The sequence below is a fragment of the Nymphaea colorata genome, chromosome 1, assembly GCF_008831285.2.
Source record: "Nymphaea colorata isolate Beijing-Zhang1983 chromosome 1, ASM883128v2, whole genome shotgun sequence".
Classification (NCBI taxonomy): Eukaryota; Viridiplantae; Streptophyta; class Magnoliopsida; order Nymphaeales; family Nymphaeaceae; genus Nymphaea; species Nymphaea colorata.
In genome coordinates, this window is record NC_045138.2 from 20,987,834 (window position 1) to 21,015,569 (window position 27,736).

General features: G+C 38.5%; 1 protein-coding gene across 3 annotated transcripts; it reads left to right on the plus strand.

The window, feature by feature from the left end:
- Positions 1 to 8,551: 8,551 nt before the first annotated feature.
- Positions 8,552 to 27,271, plus strand: LOC116261251 (probable magnesium transporter NIPA6). 3 transcript variants are annotated; one of them, XM_031639936.2, is made up of 10 exons: positions 8,552 to 8,708; positions 8,816 to 9,297; positions 9,394 to 9,450; positions 9,556 to 9,646; positions 9,778 to 9,938; positions 10,072 to 10,199; positions 10,352 to 10,489; positions 13,302 to 13,394; positions 13,520 to 13,637; positions 26,677 to 27,271. In XM_031639936.2, the coding sequence occupies exons 2-10, from the start codon at positions 9,147 to 9,149 to the stop codon at positions 26,808 to 26,810; spliced, it is 1,071 nt and encodes a 356-aa protein (XP_031495796.1). In that variant the 5' UTR covers positions 8,552 to 8,708; positions 8,816 to 9,146; the 3' UTR covers positions 26,811 to 27,271. The 3 variants fall into 3 exon arrangements, with proteins under 3 accessions (XP_031495796.1, XP_031495805.1, XP_031495787.1); XM_031639945.2 differs by lacking the exon at positions 26,677 to 27,271 and adding an exon at positions 17,743 to 18,412 and having other exon boundaries at positions 8,554 to 9,297; XM_031639927.2 differs by having other exon boundaries at positions 8,556 to 9,297.
- Positions 27,272 to 27,736: the final 465 nt, after the last annotated feature.

The following is a 27,736-nucleotide window of genomic DNA, read 5'->3' on the forward strand; positions in this document are numbered from 1 at the left end:
GTTACTTTTCTTGGGTTTCTTGTTACTTAGTTACTTGCAAGATCTTTCATGACTTTGATTGGAATGGGTAGACTTGTCAAGTTAACTTATACATGACCCCGTTGAGCATTCTACTCTTGCTGCAAGTTTCTCAGTTGTCAATGATTCCAATACTTGGCATTGTTGTGTAACGCATGCATCTTATTCTACGGAGAAACTTTGGTTTGAATTTATTTATGACAAACCATCCAGAATAACCTTTACCAGTGTTCACATGTTCATCTTGTTGAGCAGTTACAATGCACACTTATAAAGGAACTTTGGTTCAAATCTTAGAATGGTCGCTGTCACGTCCCAGACACTTTGTGTTTTAACACCCTTTTACGTGGCAATTTACATAAAGAGGTCTATATACATGTACCCACCTGGATTAATTTCTTGAAAGGGGGACTATATATTCTGCAGACTAAATAAATCAAATTTTGGGTTGAGACAATCCTGTTACAGTTGAACGGGTTTGAAAAAAATCCTCAATCCTCGAGGGTGCGGGTTTTGCTCAGTCGATGGCAATGAGAAACTGTTTGAAATAGTTAATCTGTCTTTGAAAATTATCATTACAGAAAAATTTTCAATCGGTTGGAAGAGAAAGAAGCAACTTATAACTGCCCTTTGATCCTTGGCCGAAGCAGCTAATAGAAAAAATTTTAATTAGTTGGAAGAAAAAGAAGCAACTTGCTTCTTCTGGATCCTTGGGCGAATCAGATCTACATTATGCCTTCCTGGCTTTTGCAATGTGTAAATTAACGTGGATAAAGACAACAAACTATTCACAAATAGCTCCATTCCCACGGCGATCCAAGAGGTTGGCATACATTAAGAAGCTCCAGAGTCTCAAGAGCAGCATCCTACTCCAGCAAACAGGAGTTCGCTGTTAGACAGCATCTGTACGTTTTATGTTTCTTTAGCTATGTCTATTTGTTTGCACGGGCTCACTGGATCAAAGAAATGAAACAGAGGACCATGGTATGTACGCTAAAACACTAGTGTTTGCCGAACGTAGAAACAACTTGAATGGCTACCTTGAATATTTGCTCAGAGCTAGCTGTAAGGTAATGTACTGGTAACTGTTCACTTGAATAAGCTCACTAGAGTTAGTTTTCTGGTAATAACATTTGATTAAATTAGCTCACTAGAGTTAGTTTTCTGGTAATAACATTGATTAAATTATGGGGTCAGTAGATTCTGAAATTATACTGTTACTATATATAATACATCAAAGTTTACAGATGTAATGCACATAAGAGATCAGGAGAGAAGTGCTATACCATCTCTATGTTTTCCGTTATCACAAATACATTTGTGAACTTTTTCTCTTGAATTCCATGCATGCAGTAGGGAAAGCTTAAAGGTATTATCCTTGTTAATACTTGAAGGAGTTTATTAGTTCAATTATGATATTGTTAATTAGTTGGGCCATGAAACCTTGGGCTCATTTGATCCAACTGGCTTCTGGTTTTGCTGCTGTTTTCTCGCATTGCATTTGTTAATTTTTACTTGACATGTCAAGTTGCTGTCAGGTATTATCATAACATCACTTCAGATACATTGGTGGTGCTTGAGGCTATGAGCGTATGGGGTGGAGACACTGATTTGTTAGGAGAGGATACTCCTAAGGTCAGAGTTTGGTAGATGATACGAGCCATGGATGAAAATAAATGCCTTTGCTTGTTTTCCTGTATGCAGGCTGCCATCAACCCATGTATATGAAAAGCCAAAAAAGACGGCAGAAGATATCATCTTAGAGTACTCCAAGAAGTCGGACATGGCTGTCAATATGATAATGAGGTTTCTCAGGCTGAAACCTGCATTGCTGTATTTTGTTCAGTAAACTTGACTGTTAATTTTACATGAATCCATAGTTTCTTTTCCTTTTTCTTTTCCAATACATCTACACATTTGAGGCCTACATATGATTAGTCATTTTCATTCAAAAACTGTTTCAATTTAATTATAAATAAGAAATCTTCCTTTTTTACTGTTACTATACATACATTTTCTACTTGCAGCAATTACTTGTTCAAAAAACAAAAAAAATCCTTTGCGCTCACGATGCATGTATGGTCTTCCTAATTTTGCTTTGACTGCGACTCTTCAAGGCCGTTTGGCAACCGTAACAATATGTTATTTTTCCATGTATCTGCCCCTCCTTGTTAGGGATGCCTTAGAGGATAGGGAAATAAGAAAGTGCAGGAAACAGGGCATCACCTAACAATTCCAATGAAAGGTTGCTGGGAGATAGTCTCCCCCCGCCTTTTATTGCAAAAAAAAAGAAAAAAAACTTATGTACAAGAAAGAATCAAAAAGGGATGCAGCACATCAACAGAGGCAAACAAAACGGACGGACCAAAGAAAAAGAAGAAACCAGGAAGGCAAACACAAACCCCTCTAAAAACAATAACAGGAAAACATATAATAGCCAAAACCAGAAAACCAGGCAGAGCTGAGTAGTCGGTACCTCCCGTAGGCCCCAAAATCATCAACCAGTGACATGTCCGATGACTGAGTCCAAGCATGGTTTCACCTGCATGATGCCAACGTCCATGGGTATATCACCTTACTGTAACTTAAACCATCTACTGCACTCCTCAATTTGCTTCCGTCGAGCAGGCCATTTACACCAACCTTTCAATATGAGATCTCAATCATCTCATCCGCGGAGCCAGAATTTTTTTTTCTATGAAGCATTAAACATATAGTTGACAAATTTTCAATTGGCCATTAAGCAGTGACCTGGATCTGGTGGGGCTGTCATATATAACAAGACTTAGATCCACCTAAATGTAACTTAAATTAAGCTTTCAGAAACTGGGCTTCGTGGAGCATAAGGCCCCCACCTACCTCCCCCCCTGGTCTCATCCAAACTCTTATTTTTCGAGTGAACTGTTAGGCGACTCTCTATCTTCTGCAATTTGCCAACGCTCCATTCTAATCATGCTTTCTAAGGAAAATGAGAAGCCTTTTAGAGATTAAACACAACTTACAAATGACAATTAAGCTTGGTTATTTTACTTCAAACAAGCTGCAAGTTATGGGCCATATGTATGCCATTGATAGTCCTAGATGCATCGAAAAGCTAATTATTTCGACATGGCAAAATATGGCTGCAGCAAGGTGTTTGTGCAGACTAATAACTCCATGTTTTTTGTTGCATCTAGTGGTGTACATGACAAAATTTGTCCACACCAATTTTATCTATGAAACGGGAAAAAAAATATTAACCTATATGTTTTTGACATGCATTTTCAGCTCGTGAAACATGACTGTTGCTTTAATATGTAAACTTAACCTGCAGTAGCGTAGGCATTCATCATTAGTTCACTTATTTGTTATTTCCCATCAACATTTGCAAATTTGCTTATTATGGAGAGATGCAAACAATGGTTTCGTAATTCATATTTAATGTCATTCTTAAATTTAATCATGAACATGGTTGTTCCTGATTACTTTTAGGTCCACACTTTTAAAAATGGTTTATAGCCATTTATAAAAGTACTCTATGTCGTTGTGACTACTGGGCACTTTGCACAGGCTTCTCATCAATACAGTTTCTGCTTCCTTGCACTTATGCTACCATTTGCTTCCTTTTCACGTCCAGGTTACCTCTATTCAGGTTTTCAGTTTGAGGATGAGCCAGCAGTGAAGGAGGCTGCCTTTCTGTTCCTGTCAACTAAACTGCTTTACCCAGACAGAAATTTGATCCGCTATAAAAGAGCTGTTTTTCCGCTCCTTTTAGTCTGATGTAGGTGCCCATAGGTAATTTTTAAATCATCATAATGTAATTTTGAATTCTTCTAATAAAATTTTTGATGGGCTGATGTGGGCAGTGGCCATCCATGTGGGGGTCATCAATCCGAGCCAACTAATACTATGGCTTACTCATATATGTTCATAATCCTAAATGCCTTTTTGTTGTTTTCTGGTGTATAAATTGAAGTACAGCGAGAGCAATAACGCCGAAAGCAAACCTTCTACCTTAGAGGAGAAGAGGTTTTCTAGTAAAGGTCTATAGCACTCTCCTTCTACAAACACTCCTCTGGTTTTCAAGTTCAGCAATATGGGATACGGATCCTACACCCAGATCTAGAACACTCGGCTGGCTTGTTGCACCGGACAGAATTCCGGCAACCTCAAACCTGAAAAGGTCCGGTTCCCGGCTAGCTAGCTGGTGTGTAGATTACAGCAAATCTGAGGAGACAACGGCGCGATTGTTTTAGGCATGCCTGGTAGTTAAGATTTTGGTCCATAATACATGGAAGTCTCCACTGAACCGTATTGATGATCGGTCCGTTATTCGTGGCCTCATCCTTGGTCAGCATAAAAAGTGTTCTTTTTTATAGCTAATTAACTTTGGCTGTAGGTGGGAAACTTGGTCATGCAGGAGCCATCTAATGTATAAGAGAAGTTTAGCTAAACTTACCGGCTATGACTGAAGATACTGAACGATCTCTTCATACTTTGGAAGGGGAAAAGGGCCCAACGCATTGCATTGGGCCGGGCGCATGGTAGCAGCCCATGTTTCCTTCTACCTACACACATACATATGAGAGTTTAATACTGACTTGGCTTGATATTATTGGATGGCTAAAATTTAAATTTTTATTATTGATAAACAGTCATTAAATTACCATTAACCATGGTTTCTAGTGTGACAACAGTTTATGATGGCTTTTAACAAAGATTTACTACAAACCATTCATTTTTAAATTTTAACCACCTAATAACTATATATTTGCAGCAATGTTGACTATATATATATATATGTGAGTGTTTTCAAGTTCTGTGGCAACATGAAAGTTATATATATATATATATATATATATATATATATAAGTTGAGTGGTTCATCTCTAATTCCTCAAGGAGAAGCAACTGCTTTTATTTTATACCATCACTCATAAGATTTACAAAGCTTGCTTCGAAAGGATTCAAGACTGAGTGCACTGAATGAGACAACAACCATAGAATTTAAACCTATGACTCTTTAAAATGGATCACCTTGTCGTCCAGTATGCTACAGTTTTGATGAATTATGAAACTCTTTTTTTTTTTATTTTTTAATTAATTGTTTACATTTTGATTTAAAAAGCTGGAAAAACTCAGTTAATTGTTTACATTTTGATTTAAAAAGCCGGAAAAACTCAGTTTTTTACCTTTCGATGATTGGACCGCGTTCTCTTTTGTTTTTTTTGGTGGTCTAGAACGTCCGCGACTCTGGCTAGTCAGAAAACATCATCCGTCAAAAGACTGAATCCGGCAGCACCTTTGCCCCCAAGTTGGTCCGAACACATTAATTGCTTCTAATGTTTCACGGTTGAGGACTTATGTCCAAGTTTGACACGTACGAACTGACTAGCCAAAGTGTCGAAAAGGCACGAAGTGGTATCCAATGTTACTAAATAGTAATAACCAAGCCGAGCGAAACGGGGAGAGGAAAATATATTTCTATATTCTCCTTCTCGAATTTGAATTTTTCTCACTCAAACAACAAGGTTGGGCAGACAGTCATAAATTAATTCTTATAAACATTGAGAATGCAACACTCTAAATTCATAAGCTCAATTCTTATAAACATTGAGAATGCAACACTCTAAATTCATAAGCTCACTTAAGTCTAGCGTAATCTAGGATTTCGAAGACAGGAAGAATGGAAGAGCTTTTGAGTTTTTTTTTTTTTTTTTTTTGTTAACATCTTGCTCATCTAAAATTTGAATTTTTCTCCCATGTTTGAATATTGGAAAAACGACGTACAAATGCTTTTTGAATTTGTAGTGATAAAGAAGTATGTTGTTTTTAGGGGAGAACCCAACTCCAAATTTGATGACTCCATTGTTCATCTATGTGAAGTAGGCATTTCAAATCCCAATGTATAAGGTTGTGACAAAGAAATTTGATTTGACTATGCAATGACTTCATTAAGTTGAGGGAAGGGACTTCAAATTTATAGTTTTTTTAAACAGAACTTTTACATGCCTGTTGGGATAAGAGTCTCCAAGTTTCATCCATCCTCTCACCCCTTATGTCCAGGCCTGTTTTTGGTATGTCGAGGTCCTTCAGTGTGAGTATGTATAGGTTATGCAATATTTACAATTCATAAGTGAGATGTTAGTTTTTTCTTGGAAAAAAAAAGTCCCCAGTTATGATCAAATATTTCTCCAACAAGATAGAACAGAGAATCGGTTCTATTTGGACTTAAGCATAAAATTCTATAACCTGTCGAATTTCAGATTTCAGAAATTAGATTTGCCAAATTTTCCGTCCTCTACAAGTCTTCTGAAGTAGCCAAATGAGTCAGGAGTAAATCTGTGGGGTTTGAACCATGGAGATCACATCTTTTGGTTAAGCTTCGAAGTTCTTTCATATTTCATACCATGATGCTTTTGGCCATGCCTATAAAGACATTGATTTTTTTTTTTAAAATACCAATTATAGATTGACAGACTTTTCATTGGTAAAACCCTTCTAGGTGAGCGGGAGAATTAATCACATCGTCTAGGGGAGGGCTGGAATCCTATTCTTCTCTCCTCTCTCCTCCCTCCCACCTCAAATTTTCCTTGCCCATAGGATTCAGAGCTACGTCAGTATCAGTAGCAAGATCTCTATGTGTTTCAACTTGCATATGAGACACAACCCCTCTTACGACACAAAAACATAGCTCCCCACAAGTCGAACAGAAGATGCTCTGAATAGCGCATCTCAAGTTCACCCGTTTGAGCTATACTCTTCCGGGCTCCTTTAGGAAGACCCTTAAAAGGTCGTTTGATTGGATGTCCCTTTTTCGTGTGCTTCACGTTGGGAGAGATGGAATGCACCGAACACTTAAAATGGTGCCCGTTCTAAGCACAAGTAACGTCCCTCGTGTGCAATAGAAGTGTGCCAGTTAAAGGACTTCTTTTAAGGCATCCTTTCATAATCAAGCTTCTACCATGCACGAATAAATGTTCCTTTAACCAATAAGTTATTTTGAGTAGGACCGTGACTAATAAGCAAGTTGGAGGGAAACGTGGATGCAAAATTTATGTTGTCAGTTATTATTGCGATCCACTGTTTGTCTACATCCCCAAATCCAAATCCACAGCAAGACAAACAGACCCTTAATCATTTATGTCAAGAGGTGCTGGAACTCGAACACTTAGGGGCGGTTTGACATCAATAACATACTCATGAATCTATCTCAAAATTAGGTATACCAAGATGTTACATTGTTCTATAAACTTGGCTTATTTTTTTGAAACAGATTCATGAAAGAATAACAACATGCCGCTGTTGTCAAACAACTCCTTAAAGCTCTATATGTTTTATTATATCAATTTTCTTAACGTTAACGGATCCACATTCAGGTAGGAAGAGAAGTTGAATGGCAGCAGCGCACGAGGTGTGGTGATTTTTCAGGTTAGAAGAGAAAGTTGAATGGCACCATACGAGGCGTGATCTATCAGGTCCAAAAGGAAAGTTGAATGGCAACACCATAGGTGTTCTTCAACATTGATTGCCTTCAAAAGTATGAAGTGAAAAAAGGGTATGGGTTCTTTCTTTCAGCTTAGACATTTCTTACGTATTTTGATGTTTGTTTCATTCATTGGCGAGAAAAATTTTCAAAGACAACATTTTCCGGTCAATTTAAGCTGAAACAAACGAATTCCTACCTTAAATGGATAATGGAAGACTTGTTATTCAACAGTATAACATGCCTTATATGCCCGTGTCAACCAAATCAATATCAAAAGACTTCTTTCTATTATTTCTATATGAAAAGATCCATTAGAAATTTTAGTTTGGCACCTATAAATATTTTAAATGCAATTGACCCTTGCGTTTTATCAAAACGATAATACTTATTCGTGTCGTTTGTCATGACCGGTCCCCCAAAGGAAAAACTTTAGCTCAACTGCTGCCCCTACATTGAAAGTATCTGATTTAACTTCTTAAACAAGTGGTGGAGTCTTCCTGGATAAAATGGGTAGAGTTCAGGTCGACTATAAAAACCGAATTGAAAATCTAGAAATTTTTTTCCTAGTGAAGGGCACCTAAAAGTTTTTCAATGACGCCAAACACGTTTACCATTGAATTGCAAACTTCCCTTAGATATTTAAGATAAGATAACCAGAGCCCATTTCTTGATACTGTGAGTGCATTGTTTGAGGCAAAAGCTCTTGTAAATTATGTTCACGTCGAACTCTTCTTCGTTTTTATGTTCTTTGTAAAGTGTTTGACGATATCAAAATTGATGATAGTATTGATACAGAGCTGACTATCACTTCTTTTTTGCAAAGCCGTATGATTTCGCCTCAAGTGGAGGGGAAGTCTTCCTGGGCTTCTACTCCCAATTTTCCACACATCTTTCGAGTTTTTCAGAAGAAGAGAGGACTTTTTGCCCCGCCCATCAAACATGTACCTCAAATCCATTTTTGGAATGAATCGTGAGCCTCACCTATTGTGGCCGGCCCCGACCCCACCCATTTTACACCTCATCGCCGTCGACAATAACGGCGATCATGCATGTGGTGGTGAGCCAACATTGGCAGCCTCGACACGGGGTTCAATCTTCGTATCGAAACTTTCTCTCTCTCTCTCTCTTGCGGAGACAAAAACAACTCAGTGAGGCTCATGTCATTTGCTGGCATCACAGCAAGGCCACGGTCATCCCTCTCTCCCTCTCTCTTGGACTGGCAGGTGAGGAAGAAACAGAAGCTATACTTTCCTCAGTCTCCGCTTTAACCCTCTCCTTGCATGTGAAAAGTTTTAAGCAGACTCATCTCTTTCGGTAAAATTTTAAGCAGGCTCATCTCTTTCGTAGCCTTTCCTTCTTTAGTGGTCAACGTTGGTACTCCTGATTCTACTGCTGCCGCTCGGTAGAAATCCTTCTCCGGTTAAAAGGAAAGACACCGGTTCTGGCGTTGCTTCATCCTTCATATTTGGTCTCCTGCTGTGATTGTCTTGAGGACCACTTCGATTGGACAGTCTGCAAGTGATTTTGTACGTGGGAATCTCGATTTTCTTCCCAAAATTGGATTGATTGGCTTTCTAGTTTGAGGGGTTGGTGGAATCATGGGTTTGTGAAATGGGATCTCGGGTGGTTGTATGGTGATAAAACGGAGGAGCAAATGAACCATGACTCTGCTGCTCAGAGTCGGTTCTGTGTTGAATGCGAGTAATCTGAAAGGGTTTCTTCTTGCGGTCGTTTCGAGTGCTTTCATTGGATCGAGTTTCATTTTGAAAAAGAAGGGGCTTAAGCGGGCGGGAGCATACGGCGAACGTGCAGGTAAAATGCGACCTACCCAATTCATTTTCCTCCTCTTTTCTTGGGATTGACGTCTTCAGTATTTTATTGAAAAGATTATTGTTTCTTTGGCTTAAGGTTCTGGAGGATATGGTTATCTGTTAGAACCCCTTTGGTGGGTGGGAATGATATCGAGTAAGATTTATTGAAATGCAGTACTTCCTGCTCGACTTTTAGATTTTTTTTTTCTAAAATTTTTCGCCGATGTACAAGCTTAAGTTTCTTAACTGATATAATTAGTGATCGCTGGAGAGATCGCGAACTTTGTGGCGTACATTTTTGCCCCAGCTGTTCTAGTAACGCCTTTAGGAGCATTGAGCATAATTGTCAGGCAAGTATGTTGTAAGCGTTGCTTGAGTAGAGTTTCTTCGCTCGGATTAATTTGCAACTTAATTCTGAGATCCGGATCGATCATGTCTTCACACCTCCTCTTGCTACTTGTGACATTGTTACTGCATGCAGTGCTGTTCTAGCTCATTTTATGCTGAACGAGAGGTTGCAGAAGATGGGCATGCTTGGTTGCCTACTTTGCATAGTAGGTTCAACAGTGATCGTGCTCCATGCACCTTCGGAGCATAGCTTGACTTCGGTGTTAGAGATCTGGAGTTTGGCAACTCAGCCTGGTAAATAATGTTCTTTATATATTCTTTCTGGATGTCAATATCTTACTTCTGCCTTTGTTAATGCGCCATTGTCCTACTTCATGATCGACTTATTCTCATGCTTTTACGTTTTTACTTCTTGTCCACATTCCAGCATTTCTTCTTTATACAGCATCGGCAGTCGTGACATCGTTGGTTTTGATGTTACATTGTGGCCCTCGATATGGACAGACAAATATAATGGTGTACTTGGCCATATGTTCTCTATTTGGCTCATTAACGGTAATTTCTACTGTATTTGAGCTTATGCTTGTTTTGTTCGACTATTGTGTTATTGAATCTATATAATTAAAAACATTATGATTACATCACAGAAGTTTCTATTATTGTTCCATTACAAACCACTAATTACATATTCATTGTATTATCTGAAGGTAATGAGCATCAAAGCTATTGGAATTGCTATCAAACTCACAGTGGAAGGTACAAACCAGGCCGTGTATCCTGAGACATGGATTTTTGCTATGGTTGCAGTGACATGCATTGTGATTCAGTTGAATTATCTGAACATGGTGAGTGGAATGTTATCGTCTTATACAGTTCAATGATTCTATGAAGCAAGACTTGTTTATGGCTAACTAGTTAACTGTCTGACCTTCCACATGTGCAATTAACTCAAACATATTTTGGGAGTACAGTGACATTCTCTAAATGTCCCTTGAGTAAATTGGTTTACTATCAAAGTATCAATTATTACTAAGTCTATGACCACTTTTTTTTGGTAATAGCTCCTGGAGTTGTAGTTTACCTTGTAAGGTACATACCCTTTGACCTTTTGAATGACTGTGAATCTGTTCATAATATCCTGTGCACGATTTATTCGATATTTCCATGCGTATTGTTCTGTGTTATTAAGATAAATAAGCTTTTACCTAGGGTGATTAATCACGTTATTGGTTTCTCTGAGGAGCAAAAACGTCAACACTATTATGGTCTGATGCACCAACAGATGTAGCACATTGTGGGAGAACCTCTTCAAAGCACAAAATATTACTGAAGTTATGAACTCTTTACTGATCTCATGTTTGTTAGGAGTTTTAGATTTCAGATTTGTCCAAGGACCAAACCCACTTTTGAACAATATTTATTAACTTCCTCTTGTTGGAATCATGCATATTTTTGGTATACATTTGAGTGTCCAAATGACTCTTTTGATGCAAAAGCTTTTCCTCTTTGAACTCAAAAGGCTTGATTTTTCCCCTGGTGATGGCAAACACAAGTACTGCCACTTAGGTAGTTAACCATTCATATCCTAGTACCTCCTTCATGTTTGTTTCTCAGAATTCCTTTTTCTTTGAACTCAAGAAAATTTTTCATCAGTTCATTCTCATGTTCAAATCGTAAGTGGCAACTAGGCTATGATGGATCTTGAGGGGCCATAGCATGAGATTTAGGTTGCTCATATGACAGTTATCTGCAGAAAAGATTTATAGGATAAATCTTAGTGCTACAGCCAGCACAGAGAGATGAACTTTGTCCTGCGGTCAGGAATATAGCAAGCAACTTGGACTTGATCATGTAGAATGGTGCACTGGGGCATATATAGCTACCATGTTCGTTTTTTACAGTGTCAACTTTCAGACATGAGATCTTTTGAATCTCAATTGCTAAAACATCCATTTTAATAGTGACTTGAAAATGCAACTGCACATTATGTCATATTGGCATGTAAGTTAGTAACCAATCTAGAGGCAAAATTGTTTATTTTGTAGACCTGCATAGTCTCAGTAGTGAGGGATTCTTTTGAGAAAATACAATAAGGAAGATTATTGCCATTTGCAAATAAGCTTCTTTCTCAGATTTATGTCATATGCATATAAGGCCATCTATCCACTTTTGTATTTAGATAAGATTGCTATTACATGCGATATTAGTTTGCTCTAGACTCTAGAAGTTGTAGGAGGGAGGCAAGAAAAATGTTTGGAATACCTAACTATTTTGCCATACCAAGGTATTGGCATTGCATAACAAGTTTGTTGTGAACCTGCTAGGATAAGCAAGGCTTCTTGATGGTAGAATTATAGGTTCTTCAATTCAGACGAATAATAGGTTCTTCAGTTCAGATGAATATCAGGTTTAGATCCCCTTAGGGAATCCAAATATCAATCCAAAGGAAAAAGTTATATAAAAAACAAGAATTTAAGGGTTGCTGTCCACTTATATAAAAGACAAAACCGATCAACTGACAGTGGCTTCATGCTGTAATAGATGGAGCCAAAAGTGTGATATCATGCCCTGCAACTGTGCTTCCTGTTGCAATGTTCTGAAAGTATTGCCAAAATGAAAATGTTGTAAACATATTGCAATAGTTGCATGAGGTTTGTTTGAAAAATCATTTAGTATATTCTAATTTTTTCACATTTTAATAACCATTTTCTTTTTTTCTCAATAAATTTTTTTACAAAATTAAAAGAAACTCATACCTTCGTAGCTGTTCTATTATTCTTATGCATTTTTTGTTTGTTTAGTTCCCAAGATTTTTCTCGAGAGAAAAAAAAATTCAATTAGTAACCAAGAAAAACATCACGTATAAAGACCTAGGAATTATATTTGTGACAATGCTCTAATGCTTTGACCCCATATTGTTGTTGTTGGAGGCAGTTGAAGTAATCATGACCTATAATATTTTGTGTATTTTCCTTGGACATTTATTGATGTTGTGTGGTAAAAGATTTGGGAACATGTAAATTCTAGGTTTCCATACTGGCAGTCATAAAATAACATTTGGTGCAGTTGTTGCTCTCCAGAAGTATTAAGTTGATCAAATCCTTTTCTTTTTTTTTTTGGTGATAGTGTTTGGATATATCTACTTTATGTCATGTTATGTTGAAAATTGAGATTCTGTTAAAGAGTCTCTGCCAACGGAGATATTAATTTAACAAACTGAAGTGGAACTGTCACGATACACTATATGCATTGACGCTGAAGCTTTTCCTTTCATTCTTTTTTTTTTTAAACAATCTTCCGAGAATGGGAGTTTCTTCAGAAGAACTGAAATGCTGGCCCTTATTAGATAGTCTCATAAGAGATCGCATAAATTATTTGGTAAATTTTATTGTGGATATATACACGTGTGCTTTCTTGTCTCTTTTCATATACAGACAAGTATTTATACCTTAACTCATTGTGTAAGAAGTAAAAGTTGAAATCTCCTGGAATTTGAGAGATGGTATCCCAATACTGATTACCAGTGACCTTGCTTGACCAAATTGTCTGATATTTAATCCCTGTGCTTCTCAATCTAATGTACCTGAGCAGGGTGGGGAATGTGGTAACAAGATGTTCTAAATTTCTAAACCTTTGTTGGTTGTGGAAATTTGGCAGGCACTTGATACATTCAATGCTGCAACCGTATCGCCAATCTATTACGCAATGTTCACAATTCTTACCATTGTAGCAAGTTCCATAATGTTCAAGGTATCCATCAATATATTTTTTTTTCATGCTCTCATAGTTTTATTTGTTAGTATGTTGATATTCTTTCTCATTCTCTTACAAAATTTTTCGGGGGTTGGGAATTGTTTTTCTTGGGCATCACCTAGGACTGGTCTGGCCAAAGTGCAAGCAGTATAGCATCTGAGATTTGTGGAATGATCACGGTGCTTTCTGGGACTACAATATTGCATACTACAAAAGAACCTGAACCACCTCAAAAAGCAGGCAAGTGCAACTACCCTTTTTCATATAAAAACTTTTGTTATGAATGCATACTTTTTTTACTGGCGATATGGTGATGAATGTTTGTTATGTTTAAATGTTGTTTTAGATAGCATACCACACTCGTAACTAGAGTGTACAACTTAAGCACTCTTGGCAGATCAAACAGAAGTTTAGATTTTTGCCTGTAGAATTTGTTGTAGTTTAACTTTTCTGTTTTACCCTCTAAAGGAAAAGTATGAACTACTTGTTTAATTGTACTTTTTTTAAATAAATAAACTTGATTAGTTACCAATTTAGCTTTCTCTGATGATTTAAATTTTCTAGGCTTCATGAACTGGTATAGTGGACGTTGTAGAAATAGCTTTCAGGAAACACAAAGTCAACTTGACATAAAGAACTTGATAAACAATACTGAAGAATGAAGAAGAATCATGTGCAAGTGAAATAAAGCACAAAACATGAAAGGGTAATTGTTATCAGAGGCCACAGGGCAAGCTCCAACAGCTAATAATGTTTGCCATTGGATAGCGTAGTCCCAGTCAACGGCTAAACTGACCAGTGAGATAAAAAGTGGAAAATATAAAATAACAGAAAAAGAACAGAAAAATCACATTTTTAATCTATCTTTACAATGTGCCTACATAATATTTCTAACATCCTTTAGCAAACTTATGATTTTACAATCAAATGTTTGCCAAGGAAAAAAAAAAATGAAACATCGGAGAGGTCAAGGCTTTGGTAAAGATCTCGACCAGCTGAAGTTATGAAGTAACATAAGCAAGATCAATATTCTTCTTCGAGTATTCTTCTCTAGCATGATGACAGTCCATCTCAATATGTTTGGACTTTAGTCCTCTCATGAAAAGTATGGATACTGGCAATTTATATTGCACTTTTGTTGTTACAACATACTTCGTACGAACTTGTAAATCATTCATCAGATAATGAATCAAGTGTTTCAGTCACACAATGTCCATTGTAGTGGCAGATGTTTCTCTTACTTTGCTTCTATAAAGGGAAGGAATTTTTTGTTGCTTTTTGCGCTTCCAAGATATCAAAAAATTACTTACACAAAACACAAAAATCTAGTTTTGAAGTGATGATTGTTGAAGAACTGTTTCCCTTTCCAAAGTCAGAGCTAGTAATGTAATAAATTCAAAGAAGATGGTGATAAAAATAATCATGTACATATTATTCCTTTAATATGCCTAATTATATGCATAACTACACTTGTACATAAAAATGTGGGATTTAGTTGAAATTCAGTTGCCATATGTATGGCATGAGTAGTGTCTGACTGTTAGAATTTAAGGATTACCTCTAATGTAGGCATGCATATATGTTTTTATATGTACTCTACTATCATATATCTTAAACTCCGAGTAGGTTGATGTATGATTTGTATATATAAATATATGTATGTATACATAGGCCTTTTTGTATTTATTTTCCTTTTATTTTTCGTTTATTTTTTTATTTATTTTTGTTAGCAAAGGGAACTAGCTGTTGGCTGCTCCCAGCGGCTAGAAATCTAGCCGTTGGAACTGCCCAACAGCTAGCTCCTTCTTCCTTCCTTTCTTTTATAAATAAGGGACTTGGGTCCCTTGCTTAGGATGGGCTTTAAGGCCTGATTTTGGGTATTCTTTGAGATTGAGTACAAGTTTTTTATCTCTAGTTTGAGGTTTCTCCTTGTGAGATTTATTGGAGTGGTTTGTTGAATCAGAAAGTTTATTGTAAGTGTAGTAGTTTTCTGATTATTTAAAAGTTGGAGTCCTGTTTTGTCTTTTTACAACTTTATGAGGCTTCCTTATATAACAGCTCTAGATGTGCCCTAACCTCTCTTTAAGTAGAGACTAGGGCACGATAATAAAAATATCTCTTTCACGTCTCTCTCTCTCTCTTCCACGTGCAACATGGTATCAGAGCCTCGTCTCCCTGGACCTGTCTGACTCCAGCTGCTGATCGTCTTCCCTCTCCTGCTTTCCTTCTCTCTTTTTCTTCCTCTTCATCTCTAGTATCCTGTCCAGATCTGTCGTGGGTAACAGTTTGCCCTAAGGGGCTGTATCTTATGGGAGATCAGGGATCTAATCACTGCCAAGACATGATCAGTAGTGATTAGATGCCCTAGATCTGGTAGTTTCAAGGTCTGAAGATCGTTGGGGATATGAAGACACATGTTTCAAAGTAGTTGCAAGGTCTGAAGATCATTGGGGATATGAAGACACATGTTTCAAAGTTGTGGGTGATGGTTGCAGTCAAAGGCAGCCATTGCAGTCAAAGGCAGACTATTTTTTTAATGATCTCGTGGTTAATGGATGACTGATTTGTATTCTTCAGAAGTTTACGTTGTGGATACTAGGGTTTGATGTTCTCTACCTCTAGTTATTTCTGTTATATAATTATGAAGTTGAAGACATGTCGTGGTTGAAGGTATGTAGTCTGGTAAAATCTGCATGAAGAAAGTCTGCACGTTTGCTTTTTTTTTTTTTCTCTGAAACTCCTGCTACAAAATACAGACAATAGGCAGATTGGTGAAGGAGGTTTGTGTCGTTTACTGTTTTGTTTGTTGAAGTCTTCGTGGAGAAGGGCAAGATTATTTTCTGTGGGTTATTGATGTGCATGCGATGTTGCTGATTTCTACTTTGTTTATCAGCTCCCTTGCATGACTGATTATAAATAGGACTGATTTCATGCGCCCTAACTGCTGCACAATTTTATTGTGGTATTCTTGTTCTTAATTCCTGTTGTGGTTCATTATGGTTGAGAGCAACAAACCAGAGGGTGGTAGTGATCATAAAGGAGCTGGAAATCCCTTCTCCTATGGATCTACTGTGAAGTTAGATGGACACAACTATGAACTGTGGTCCAGGTCCTTTATGTTGTCAGTTAAAGGACATCGAAAGAGGCACATAATTGAAGAGGATGAACCTATTGACAAGTCAGGGAAGTACATGACCTAGGAAGAGGACGACAACATAGTTATGTCTTGGATTATGAATAGCGTCCAACCACAAATTGCCTCTACTATTACTTACTATACTACTGTTAAGGAGATGTAGGAATTCCTTAGGCAGACATATTCACAAGATAAAAATGTAAGTAAAATCCTCCAAGTTGAAGAAGAATTGCACAATCTCCGACAGGAAATCAAGATGTATCACAATACTTTGCAACAGTTAAAGCTACGTATGAGCGACTGAAATTCTTGCGCCCTCCATGCAAATCTTGTTATAAGTCACACTTTGAACCTACCATGGTTGCAAAGTTTCTTGCTTGTCTTTCTCCTAAGTATGCCGTTGCCAAAGATCAGATGCTCACTGGGAGTGAAATTCCTGATCTCTCTGATGCATACAACAGACTTAGTCGCCTGACTATTAGCTTGTCCTAATCAGCTAATGTGATGCCAGCTTCTGCGCTTGCTGTGGGGGGTGGTTGTGGTCAGGGCACCACCTATAGTGCCAGAGGAAGAGGTATAGGTCGTGGAACTGGTGGTCGTGGGAGGTTCCAATGCACCTATTGTGGAAAGATAGGACACTTGGAGGATCGTTGTTGGGATAAACATGGTCGTCCATCCTCTATGTCACAGGGGAGAGGTATGGTCACCAAACAAGGCAAGAGTCTTACTCTTCCTCCCATGGGTTCTACACAGGTTGCCACTCCTGCTGTGGATGGCCCGTCGTCTAGCACAGTATCAGAGACAATTACAGTTAGCAGTGACAGATTTGAGTATGAACAGTTTTTGACACACAAAGCCTCACAGGCTTCAGCTTCCATAGCTTTGACTGATCGAGCCTTCTCAGCGGATACGTCCACGTCTGAATCAGGTATCTCTTGGATTATTGACTCGGGAGCATCGAGACATTTTTGCAGTAGACCTGGTTCTTTTACTATTTTACATAGATTCTCTCAGCCACGTCATGTCAAAATTGCAGATGGTAGAATGTCACCCATATTGGGTTATGGAGATGTGAAGCTTTCTCAATCCATGACTATTCCACATGTTTTATATGCTCCTGAATTTCCATCTCATTTGCTCTTTGTCAAACAGTTGACTACTGATTTACACTATCGCATTATTTTTGACCCTGGTTCATGTTCATTTCAGGACTTACAAATTGGGAAGACGATTGGTGGCGGCTATGAGAAAGGGGGCGTCGACATCCTGTCGGTTCCTATGGGTCTTGCTGCTACCTCCTCTACATTAGAGTCTACATTCTTCCAATGGCATCTCAGGCTTGGTCATCCTTCAACGCCCAAGCTCCGTTCTATCTTACCTAATGTCTCAGTTCCAGATTCTTTTCAATGTGAGGCTTGTCAACTTGGCAAGCACACTCGTAGTAGTTTTCCTTCGAGTCTTAGTCCTTCGAGTCAAGGGTTGTTTGATCTTCTCCATGTTGATGTGTGGGGGCCTAGCAGGGTTACTAGCCAAGCTAAGTTTAGGTATTTTATGGTCGTTGTTGATGATTACTCTCGAGTCAGTTGGGTGTTCCTTTTAAAGGAAAGGTCTGAAGCAGTTTGCATTCTCAAAAACTTGATTATTGAAATAAAAACTCAGTTTGATTCCGTTGTTAAGTGTATTCGCACTGATAATGCTCTCGAGTTCAAATCATCTATCTTAATGACCTTTTATGCTGAAAATGGTATCTCTCCTCAATTTACATGCACTCATACCTCACAACAGAATGGAGTTGCCGAACGAAAACATAGGTAACTTCTAACTGTTGCTCGTACCTTAATGTTTCATAATCATGTACCTGCATACTTGTGAGGTGATGCCATACTCATGGCTTGTTACCTAACAAATCGTTTACCTTCATCCTCCATTGAAAACAAAGTACCCATTAAACTTGTTTATTCCAATCGAAGCTTATTTCTTGTTGCACCTAAAGTTTTTGGGTGTACCTGTTTTGTTCATATTCTTGGGTCTAAACGTGATAAACTTTCTGCGCAAGCCATTAAATGTGTGTTCGTTGGCTATCCTAAAAACCAAAAAGGATACAAGTGCTTTGACCCTATAACTCAAAAAGAGTATATCAGTGCGGATGTCACTTTTTTTGAGTCTCAGTCCTACTTTAGTCCTACTTCAGTGTCGTCTGAGATGCCATGTTGTATTCCTCTACCTATTCCTCCTATCCCGTTGCAATCTTTTCCTTCACCATTTCCTTCTCCCACTTCGACTATGAATAGGTTCCACGACCCTCCATTGGTCTACACTCGGCGACAGGATCCCTCTCATGGTCGACCATCAGACTCTCCTCAGGATGTGAGCTCCACTGAAGTAAGTATACCTGATGTTGATCATTCACAGGACTTGACAGTGTACCATGCATCCTATCTCTCACTTTGTTTTCATTGACCATCTTGATGACAACTTACAACAGTTTCTTAAGGCTATGTCAGTCTATACTGTACCAACTGGTCATCAACAGTCTTTAGTAGACTGTAAATGGCGGAAAGCTATGTAAGATGAGATGGATGCTCTCGTACAACATCATACTTGGGAATTGGTTGATCTACCTGAAAATTGTGACATTGTTGGCTCCAAATGGGTATTTACGGTCAAGTATCATTCAGATGGGTCAGTAGAGCGATATAAGGCTCGATTAGTGACTAAGGGTTACACTCAGTCATACGATGACTTTTTTGAGACGTTCTCTCCTGTGGCTAGGTTGGGCACTATTCGCCTCATTATTTCTGTTGCAGTACACTCTGATTGGCCTATGTATCAGCTTGATGTGAAGAATGTCTTTCTTTATAATGATCTTGAGGAGACTGTATATATGCAGCAACCCCCAGGGTTTGAGCGACAGAGGGAGTGTAGTAAAGTGTGTCGTTTGAAGAAGGCGACTTATGGACTCAAACAAAGTCCCAGGGCATGGTTCCACAAATTATCAGAGGTGGTTTCACAATGTGGATTTGAAAGATCTCTTTTGGATCATTCTCTATTCATCAGGAAGACCTCCAAAGGTATAGTTGTTATGGTAGTATATGTTGATGACATTATCTTGACAGGTGATTGTGATCAAGAAATCTCAGCTACAAAGGCTTTCCTTCAAAAGCATTTTGTCACGAAAGATCTTGGTCACTTGCGATATTTTCTTGGGATTGAGGTTGCGCAGAACAAAAAAGGTATAGTATTGTCTTGGAGGAAGTATGTCCTTGACCTACTCCAGGATACAGGGATGTTAGGAACCAAGCCAGCTAATCTCCCTATGAATCCACGTCTTCATCTTCATGATAATCAATTGAATCTAGTAGATTCACGATCTTATAGGTCTCTCATTGGCAAATTTCTTTATGTTACTGTAACAAGACCAGACATTAGCTTTGCTGTTGGGAAATTAAGTCAGTTTATGGAAAAACCTAGAAGAGTCCACTGGGATGTTGCGTTGATGGTGTTGAAATACCTAAAGTCATCCCCGGGCAGAGGCCTCTTCTTTAAGAAAAGTGAATCTCTAGAAGTTGTAGCTTACAGTGATGCTGATTATGCAGGGTCTGTTGATGATAGAAAATCCACCACTGGCTTCTGTATCTTTGTTGGGGGCAATCTCATATCATGGAGAAGTAAGAAACAAAATGTAGTCTCTAGATCCAGTGCGGAGTCTGAATATAGAGCAATGGCTCAAACAGCTACTGAGTTGACGTGGGTTAAATCTGTGCTAACAAATATGAATATTCATGTTCCTCTTCCTATGAAAATGTACTGCGATAACAAGGCTGCTACTTATATTGCAAACAACCCAGTATTTCATGAAAGAACTGTTGAATTAGAAGAGTTTATGTTTCTAGGTGGTTCTTTACAATATCTAATAGTTAGGAGGTCTGTTTAAACATTTCTCTATTTTCTGTTGATGTACTTTGTAAATCTCTCTTCAACCCTAATCTCTTTATTATGGAGATTAGGGTTAGTGAATGAGGTTACGTTTTCTCTCTCTAAGGCTGCCGGCTGTTACATGGTATCAGAGCCGGTGATCTCCACCCTTCTCCGCCGGTGGCTATCGTGATTTTCCGGCGACCCCTTCTCCTCTTCCTCTCCCATCTCTTCCCACTTCTTCTCTTCCTCTATCCCTCCTTTCTCTCTTCTCTCTGCTGATCGAAAGATAGTGAAGCAGTGTGAAAGGGGAACCTAATCACATGTGAGAGGTATTTGTGATTAGGTCCCCAATGTGGATGTAGTGGAGCGTAAGCAACTGCGTGGGAGTTGCAGTGGAAAGTTGTAAGTCAGATCTAGCTTCATGGATGAATAGCAGCACATGGACTCCATTATTATTCAGATCTAGGCTCATGGGAAGCGTAGCTGCATGTGGATTTAGTTCAGATCTGGGCTCGTGGAAGATTAAATGCACGTGAACCATATTCTTATCATATTTTTGATGACTGTGGAAAAGTGGCTGCAAGTGGAGTAGCTGCACATTGGGTATATTTTTTTATCAGATTGAATGTCTGTTTTATAATCTGGTGGACTGATTTGGAACAACAAAGTTTTTTTATATGCATATGTGGATATGTAGAAGCCTGGTGGACTGTTTTGAACAAGAAGTTCGTATATTCTTGTTCATTTATTGATTGCTGTGATTGGTGGAGTGATTTACTGAGCGGCAAGTTCACAGAAATTCTTTTTAAGGACTGCTTTTGGTGCAAGAAAATATATATATATATATATATATATATATATATATATATATATATATATATATATCTGCTGCCTAAGTTTTCTCAAGTTGATTGTTTTGATTGTTGCATGCTATACTCTTGATTGTATCATAGCGCAACCAGATTAAGATCACATTGTCAAGTCGTGCACTATGGCCATTGAAGGCAAGACAGAGACACAATATGAGCATAAGAACACAGACAATCTCTTTTCTTATGGCTTCACTGTAAAGTTAGATGCTCCTAAGTTGGAAGACAGATGTTGGGATAAGCTTGGTCGTCCTTCCGCTGTACCCCTAGGAAAAGGTGTTGCATTTAAGCAGGGCAAGAATTCATTACAATCTCCTATTGGATCTATCCAGGCAGCTTCATCAGTAGTAGAGGGGTCTTTACCTTCTTTCAATCCTGTGACTGTGACTGTGAATATCAACAAGTCAGAGTATGAGGAGTTCTTAGCACACAAATCTACTCAATCGTCGGCCTCTACAGTTATGATAGACAGTGCTATGTCCGTTGATGCTGCTCCACATGATACATGTACTACTTGGATTATTGATTCAGGAGCATCGAGACACTTTTGTAGTAGGCCTTCTATGTTTATCGTGCTACACTCATTACATCAGACACGTCATGTGAGACTTGCAAATGGTAGATGGTCTCTTATTATGGGCTATGGAGATATTAAGATTTCTCAGCTTATGACAATTCCTAATGTGTTATATGCTCCTAAGTTTCCCACTAATCTTTTATCAGTTGGACAATTGATTAATGATTTACATTGTCGTGTTACATTTGACTCTGGTGTATGTTCATTTCAGGACTTGCAAACTAGGAAAACGATTGGTGGAGGCTATGACAATTCCTAATGTGTTATATGCTCCTAAGTTTCCCACTAATCTTTTAAGGACCCCACACATCAACATGGAGAAGATCAAATAGTCCACAACTAGAAATGGGGCATCTACTTCCTGTTTGATTCTGTGGGTATTGCAGCTGTCTCGACTTCTCGACTTCTTCATTGTCCTCCTCCTTCCAGTGGCATCTCAGACTTGGTCATCCATCTGTCTCCAAGGTTCATCACCTACTTCCTCATCTATTAGTTCCAGAGTCGTTCCAATGTGAGGCCTGTCAATTTGGCAAGCACACCCGTAGCAGTTATTCATCGAGTCTTAGTCCGTCTAGTTGTGGACTATTTGATCTTCTTCATGTTGATGTGTGGGGTCCTAGCAGAGTTGCTAGTAGGTCTAGATTTTGTTTTTTCCTCGTCATTGTTGATGATTATTCTCGAGTCACTTGGGTTTTCCTTTTGAAAGAAAGGTCTGAGGTCATATGTACTCTCAAGAACCTTATTATTGAAATAAAGACCCAGTTTGGTATTCTTGTTAAAAGCGTTCGCACTGATAATGCTCTTAAGTTCAAGGCATCTACCTTAATGAAATTTTACTCTGATAATTGCATTTCTTCTCAGTTTACTTGTCCCCATACCTCCCAACAAAATGGAGTAGCTGAGTGAAAACATCGCCAACTTTTAAATGTGGCACACTCCCTAATGCTTCATACTAATCTACTTACCTATTGCTCTTCGTAAAGGCAAGCGACAATGTACTCTGCATCCTATATCTCATTTTGTTTCTACTGACGGTGTTGGTAAAAGTATGCAACAGTTTATTCAAGCTCTGGCGGCCCATGCAGTTCCTACTTGTCACCAACAGGCCTTATTAGATACCCAATAGAGACAAGCTATGCAAGAAGAGATGAATGCATTAGTTCAGCGAGACACTTGGGAACTTGTTGATCCTCCTCCTGGTTGTGACATTGTTGGCTCCAAGTGGGTATTCACAGTGAAATATAATTCTGATGGTTCTATGGAAATATACAAAGCTCGGTTGGTTGCTAAGGGCTACACGCAGACTTACGGGATTGATTTCTTCGAGACTTTCTCTCCTGTTGCTCGGTTGGGAACCATTCGTCTTATCATCTCTGTGGCTGAACACCATGACTGGCACATGTATCAGCTTGATGTCAAAAATGCTGTTTTGTATGGTGATCTCGATGAGACTGTCTATATGCCACAACCACCAGGGTTTGAACGACAGGGGGAGTGTGGAAAAGTGTGTAAACTGAAGAGAGCTATTTATGGACTCAAGCAGAGTCCTCGTGCTTGGTTTCACAAGTTCTCTGAGGTAGTCTCAAACTGTGGCTTTGCGAGATCCCCTCTTGATCATTCTCTGTTTATCAAGAAGAATTCCAGGGGTATGACCGTTCTAGTAGTTTATGTTGATGATATTATCCTGACAGGTGATTCCGATCAAGAAATTTCTGATACAAAGTTGTTCCTTCAAAAACACTTTGTGACGAAAGATCTTGGTCAACTACGATATTTCTTGGGAATAGAGGTGGCTCGCAATGGGTAAGGTGTAGTTCTCTCTCAACGAAAGTATGTTCTGGATTTATTGCAAGACACCGGGATGCTAGGAGCTAAACCGGCCAATCTACATATGAATCCACGCATACATCATCATGATGACCAATCAGAATTAGTCGATTCTCGATCATACAGGTCTCTTATTGGAAAGCTCCTCTATGTTACTGTGACCAGACCAGACATTAGTTTTGCAGTGGGGAAACTAAGTCAATTTATGGAAAGACCCAGGAAAGTTCATTGGGATGCTGCTTTAATGGTGGTCAAATATCTGAAATCGTCTCATGGCAAAGGACTTTTGTTCACAAAAGGCAAGACCCTGGATGTGGAAGCCTATAGTGATGCTGACTATGCTGGCTCAGTCGAAGACAGGAAATCTACCACAAGATTCTGTGTATTTGTGGGAGGCAACCTTATATCTTGGAGAAGCAAAAAGCAAGGTGTGTTGTCAAGATCTAGTGCAGAATCTGAATACAGAGCTATGGCTCAAACTGCCGCTGAAATGACTTGGGCTAAATCCATGCTATCTAGCCTAAGTGTGTCAATTCCGCTTCCCATGAAGATGTATTGTGACAATCGAGCAGCCACATACATTGCGAATAATCCAGTAATCCAGTTTTCCATGAGAGAACTAAACATATTGAAGTGGACTATCATTACATTCGGGATCTCGTTCAAGGAGGAACCATAACCACCATTCATGTATCATCAGAAGATCAAGCTACAGATGTCTTCACTAAAGCTCTTCCTATTGGTGACTATTCTAGATGTTGTGACAAGTTGAGCATGATTAATATGTATGCTGCAGCTTGAGGGGGAGTGTTGAATTAGAAGAGTTTATGTTTCTAGGTGGTTCTTTTGTAATATTTAATAGTTAGGAGGTCTTTTTAAACATTTATCTATTTTCTGTTGATGTACTTTGTAAATCTCTCTTCAACCCTAATCTCTTTATTATGGAGATTAGGGTTAGTGAATGAGGTTACGTTTTCTCTCTCTAAGGCTGCTGGCTGTAACAAGAACTAAACACATAGAGGTGGATTGTCATTATGTTCGGGATCTTATAAAAGAAGGTGTGGTGTCTACGGTTCATGTAGCTTCTGAAGATCAGGCAGCAGATATGTTTACGAAGGCTCTTCCAATTGGTGATTTCTCTAGATGTTGTGACAAGCTGAGCATGGTTGATATCTATGTTCCAGCTTGAGGGGGAGTGTTGAACCAGAAAGTTTATTTTAAGTGTAGTAGTTTTTTATTATTTAAAAGTTGGAGTCTTGTTTTGTCTTTTTACAACTTTATGAGGCTCCCTTATGTAACAGCTCTAAACGTGTCCTAACCTCTCTTTAAGTAGAGACTAGGGCACAATAATAAGAATATCTCTTTCATGTCTCTCTCTCTCTCTCTCTTCCACGTGCAGCATGGCTGATATCTTCATGAGTGTGACTCTTGAAGTGTTTCTATCATTAAGTTCAGGCCTGATTTACACTGGTTTGGTAATGCTTAAACACATGAGTGCTCCAGCCAATTGTCTATGTAGTGTTAAATTCTTCAAAGGGTACTACGTCGTCAATCTCCATTTTCGAACCCATTTACTTCTGGTGTCTCAACTTTTCCTTTTCATTAGTCTGACTGGATCTAACAATAATATCTGAGGCAAACTTAATTTAAAACAAAAATAACATGTATAAGAAAAACTTCAATGCCTAAAAAAGTGACAAGTATCCCAAGTCTATCTCCCAAATCTATCATTCCAAATTAATTTTCCAATGGACATCTGATTTCTTTAATTTTTTTTGTCACTTCCTTTATTATTCCTCTGGACCCCAAGAAACATTAATTCCATGGACAACATGAGCCAGTTGATGGTTATAATTATCGTCCACTAGTTGGTAAGCTCCTCTATGTCACTGTCACTGGATTTGATATAGCTTTGGCAATTAGAAAGTTTGTCAATTTATGAATAAACTGACTAAGGTACACTAGGATGCAGCCACAATGATGCTCAGGTACTTAAAGTCTTCCCTTAGTAAACGATTGCTATTTAAGCGAGGATCAACACTTGATATTGTAGCAAACGAAGTAGATTGTCATTACATCCATGACATGGTTCAGGGGGAAATCATCTCCACTATACATCTTGCCTCAAAAGATCCTTACTAAAGTTTTGCCTATTGCGGAGTTTTTTAGATGTTGTGACAAGCTGAGCATGATTAACATCTATGCTCCAGCTTGAGGGGGAGTGGTGAATAATATTTATGTTAGGTGGTGTTTTGAATGTTTAATAGTTTTAGGAACAACTCTTTATTAATAATTGTTTTAGTCTTGGACTTATTTTGTAATTTGTTGGTTTCACCCTCATTCTCCTTTAACATGAGATTAGGGCAAATTAATGAGTAACGAATTTGTTTCTCTCTCTCTCTCTCTCTCTCTCCCTCTTCTCTTCTCCCTTGTGGACTCACGAAACAATTAGTTCAAGCTTTGATACCATGTGAAATTAGTTCTCGAGTACATAACATCAAGATCAAATAAAGAACTTGACAAATAATACCAAAAAACGATTATTTACAAGTGTGCTGGGATATAAAACACCGAAACAGTCTTTGTTAGAGGCCAAATGCTTAGAGAAGCATGATAAACAGCAGGGATCCCCTTAAATCTATACAGCTCAAAAATCTAAAAAAGACCAGAAACTGGGAGAGAAATAAAAAATAAAACATATATATAGAAAAGAAAATAAGCAAAAAAGTTACATATTTAACCTATATACAAAGTACATTTACAACATTATATACAATCGCACACACACATCTTTGGACTTTCTTCTGAGCATTCCAACCACACATGCACCCAATCCCCTTTTCTCTCCTCTCTAATACTCTGTTAAGCGTTTGTGTTTGTATTCACCATGTGTCCTCAATTTCTTTTTTTTTTTTTATTCTCATTGTCTCATGATATGGGAAATTCGTGCAGATTTATATGCACCACTCTCTCCTACAATGTCCTGGCATGTACATCTGCCCAATGGAGAGTCTGATAAGCTGAAAGATGAGGATGGATTATCTCCAGAGTTTATCACCATTCTCCGGCATGATTACTTTGTCTAGAGGTGCTTGTAAATTTTCTGTGGACAGACTCAAGCTTCGAGAGCGACGAGGGTCCTAGTGATCAAATCAAATACCACCACTGAACCAATGAAATTGTGAAGGCTTTGATGTCGATTGTGGTTTGGTGTTTGCTTATGGGCTGTCATTCGATGATGTAGCATTGAAAGATCCAGAACATCACTCCGCATGCTCATCTAAAGTGCATCAGCAGCTCGAGATCAGTGCTTGCTCTATCCAAAGCTTTACTCGTTTTCGTTTCATTTTGGCCCATTCTGCTCCTTTGTAACAGCAAGGTTGCCTGCTGTTGATGCTTTTGTGAATTTTGGTTTCCATTATATTCATTTTATGTTTCTGACTGCAGATGGCTTCATTTTTGTTGCCTGTACAGGTTGAAAAATGATGCAGGGACTGTATATTAGCATTCTAATTTTATATGGAAGTGCAGTTTTCTATTTAACTTATGTTTTCCTTCAAATGTTTGCTGCAACATAACTAACGGAACAACTAAAAGCAAAATGAGAGAACGCATCAGTGGTAAAAAGGGCTACGTGGCAGTGCACGGGTGTATAAAGCTTTTGTACTGCTCATTCTTACCTAGTTTTAAACTTTGGGCGTGAAGCGTTACTTGCTTTGCCCTTTTTTATGTGCAAGGATGTGCATGGGATCATATCAAATGTGCCGTGTACGTATGTATTTTTCGGGTACCAAGTCTACAATCCCATAATTGATCACCATGTTTCAGTTTTGTGGCACACTGAGATCCTGTGGTGTACCATCAACTTGGTGGTATCCATAATCCAAACTTACCAGATAGATAGAGGCTCTTGTAAGCTGGTTATGATGATCTCCGGTCGACCAAAGCGATTAGAATGATATGATGCCGTAGGAAAGGACTGAGGTCATGGATAAATCTGAACATGTTTTAA

Excerpts from the sequence above, each read along its gene's own strand:
- LOC116261251 (XM_031639936.2), top strand. The coding sequence starts at position 9,147 with ATGACTCTGCTGCTCAGAGTCGGTTCTGTGTTGAATGCGAGTAATCTG. Across the intron at positions 9,939-10,071 it reads GAGTTTGGCAACTCAGCCTG|CATTTCTTCTTTATACAGCA; the intron begins GTAAATAATGTT and ends TCCACATTCCAG. Across the intron at positions 10,490-13,301 it reads AGTTGAATTATCTGAACATG|GCACTTGATACATTCAATGC; the intron begins GTGAGTGGAATG and ends GAAATTTGGCAG.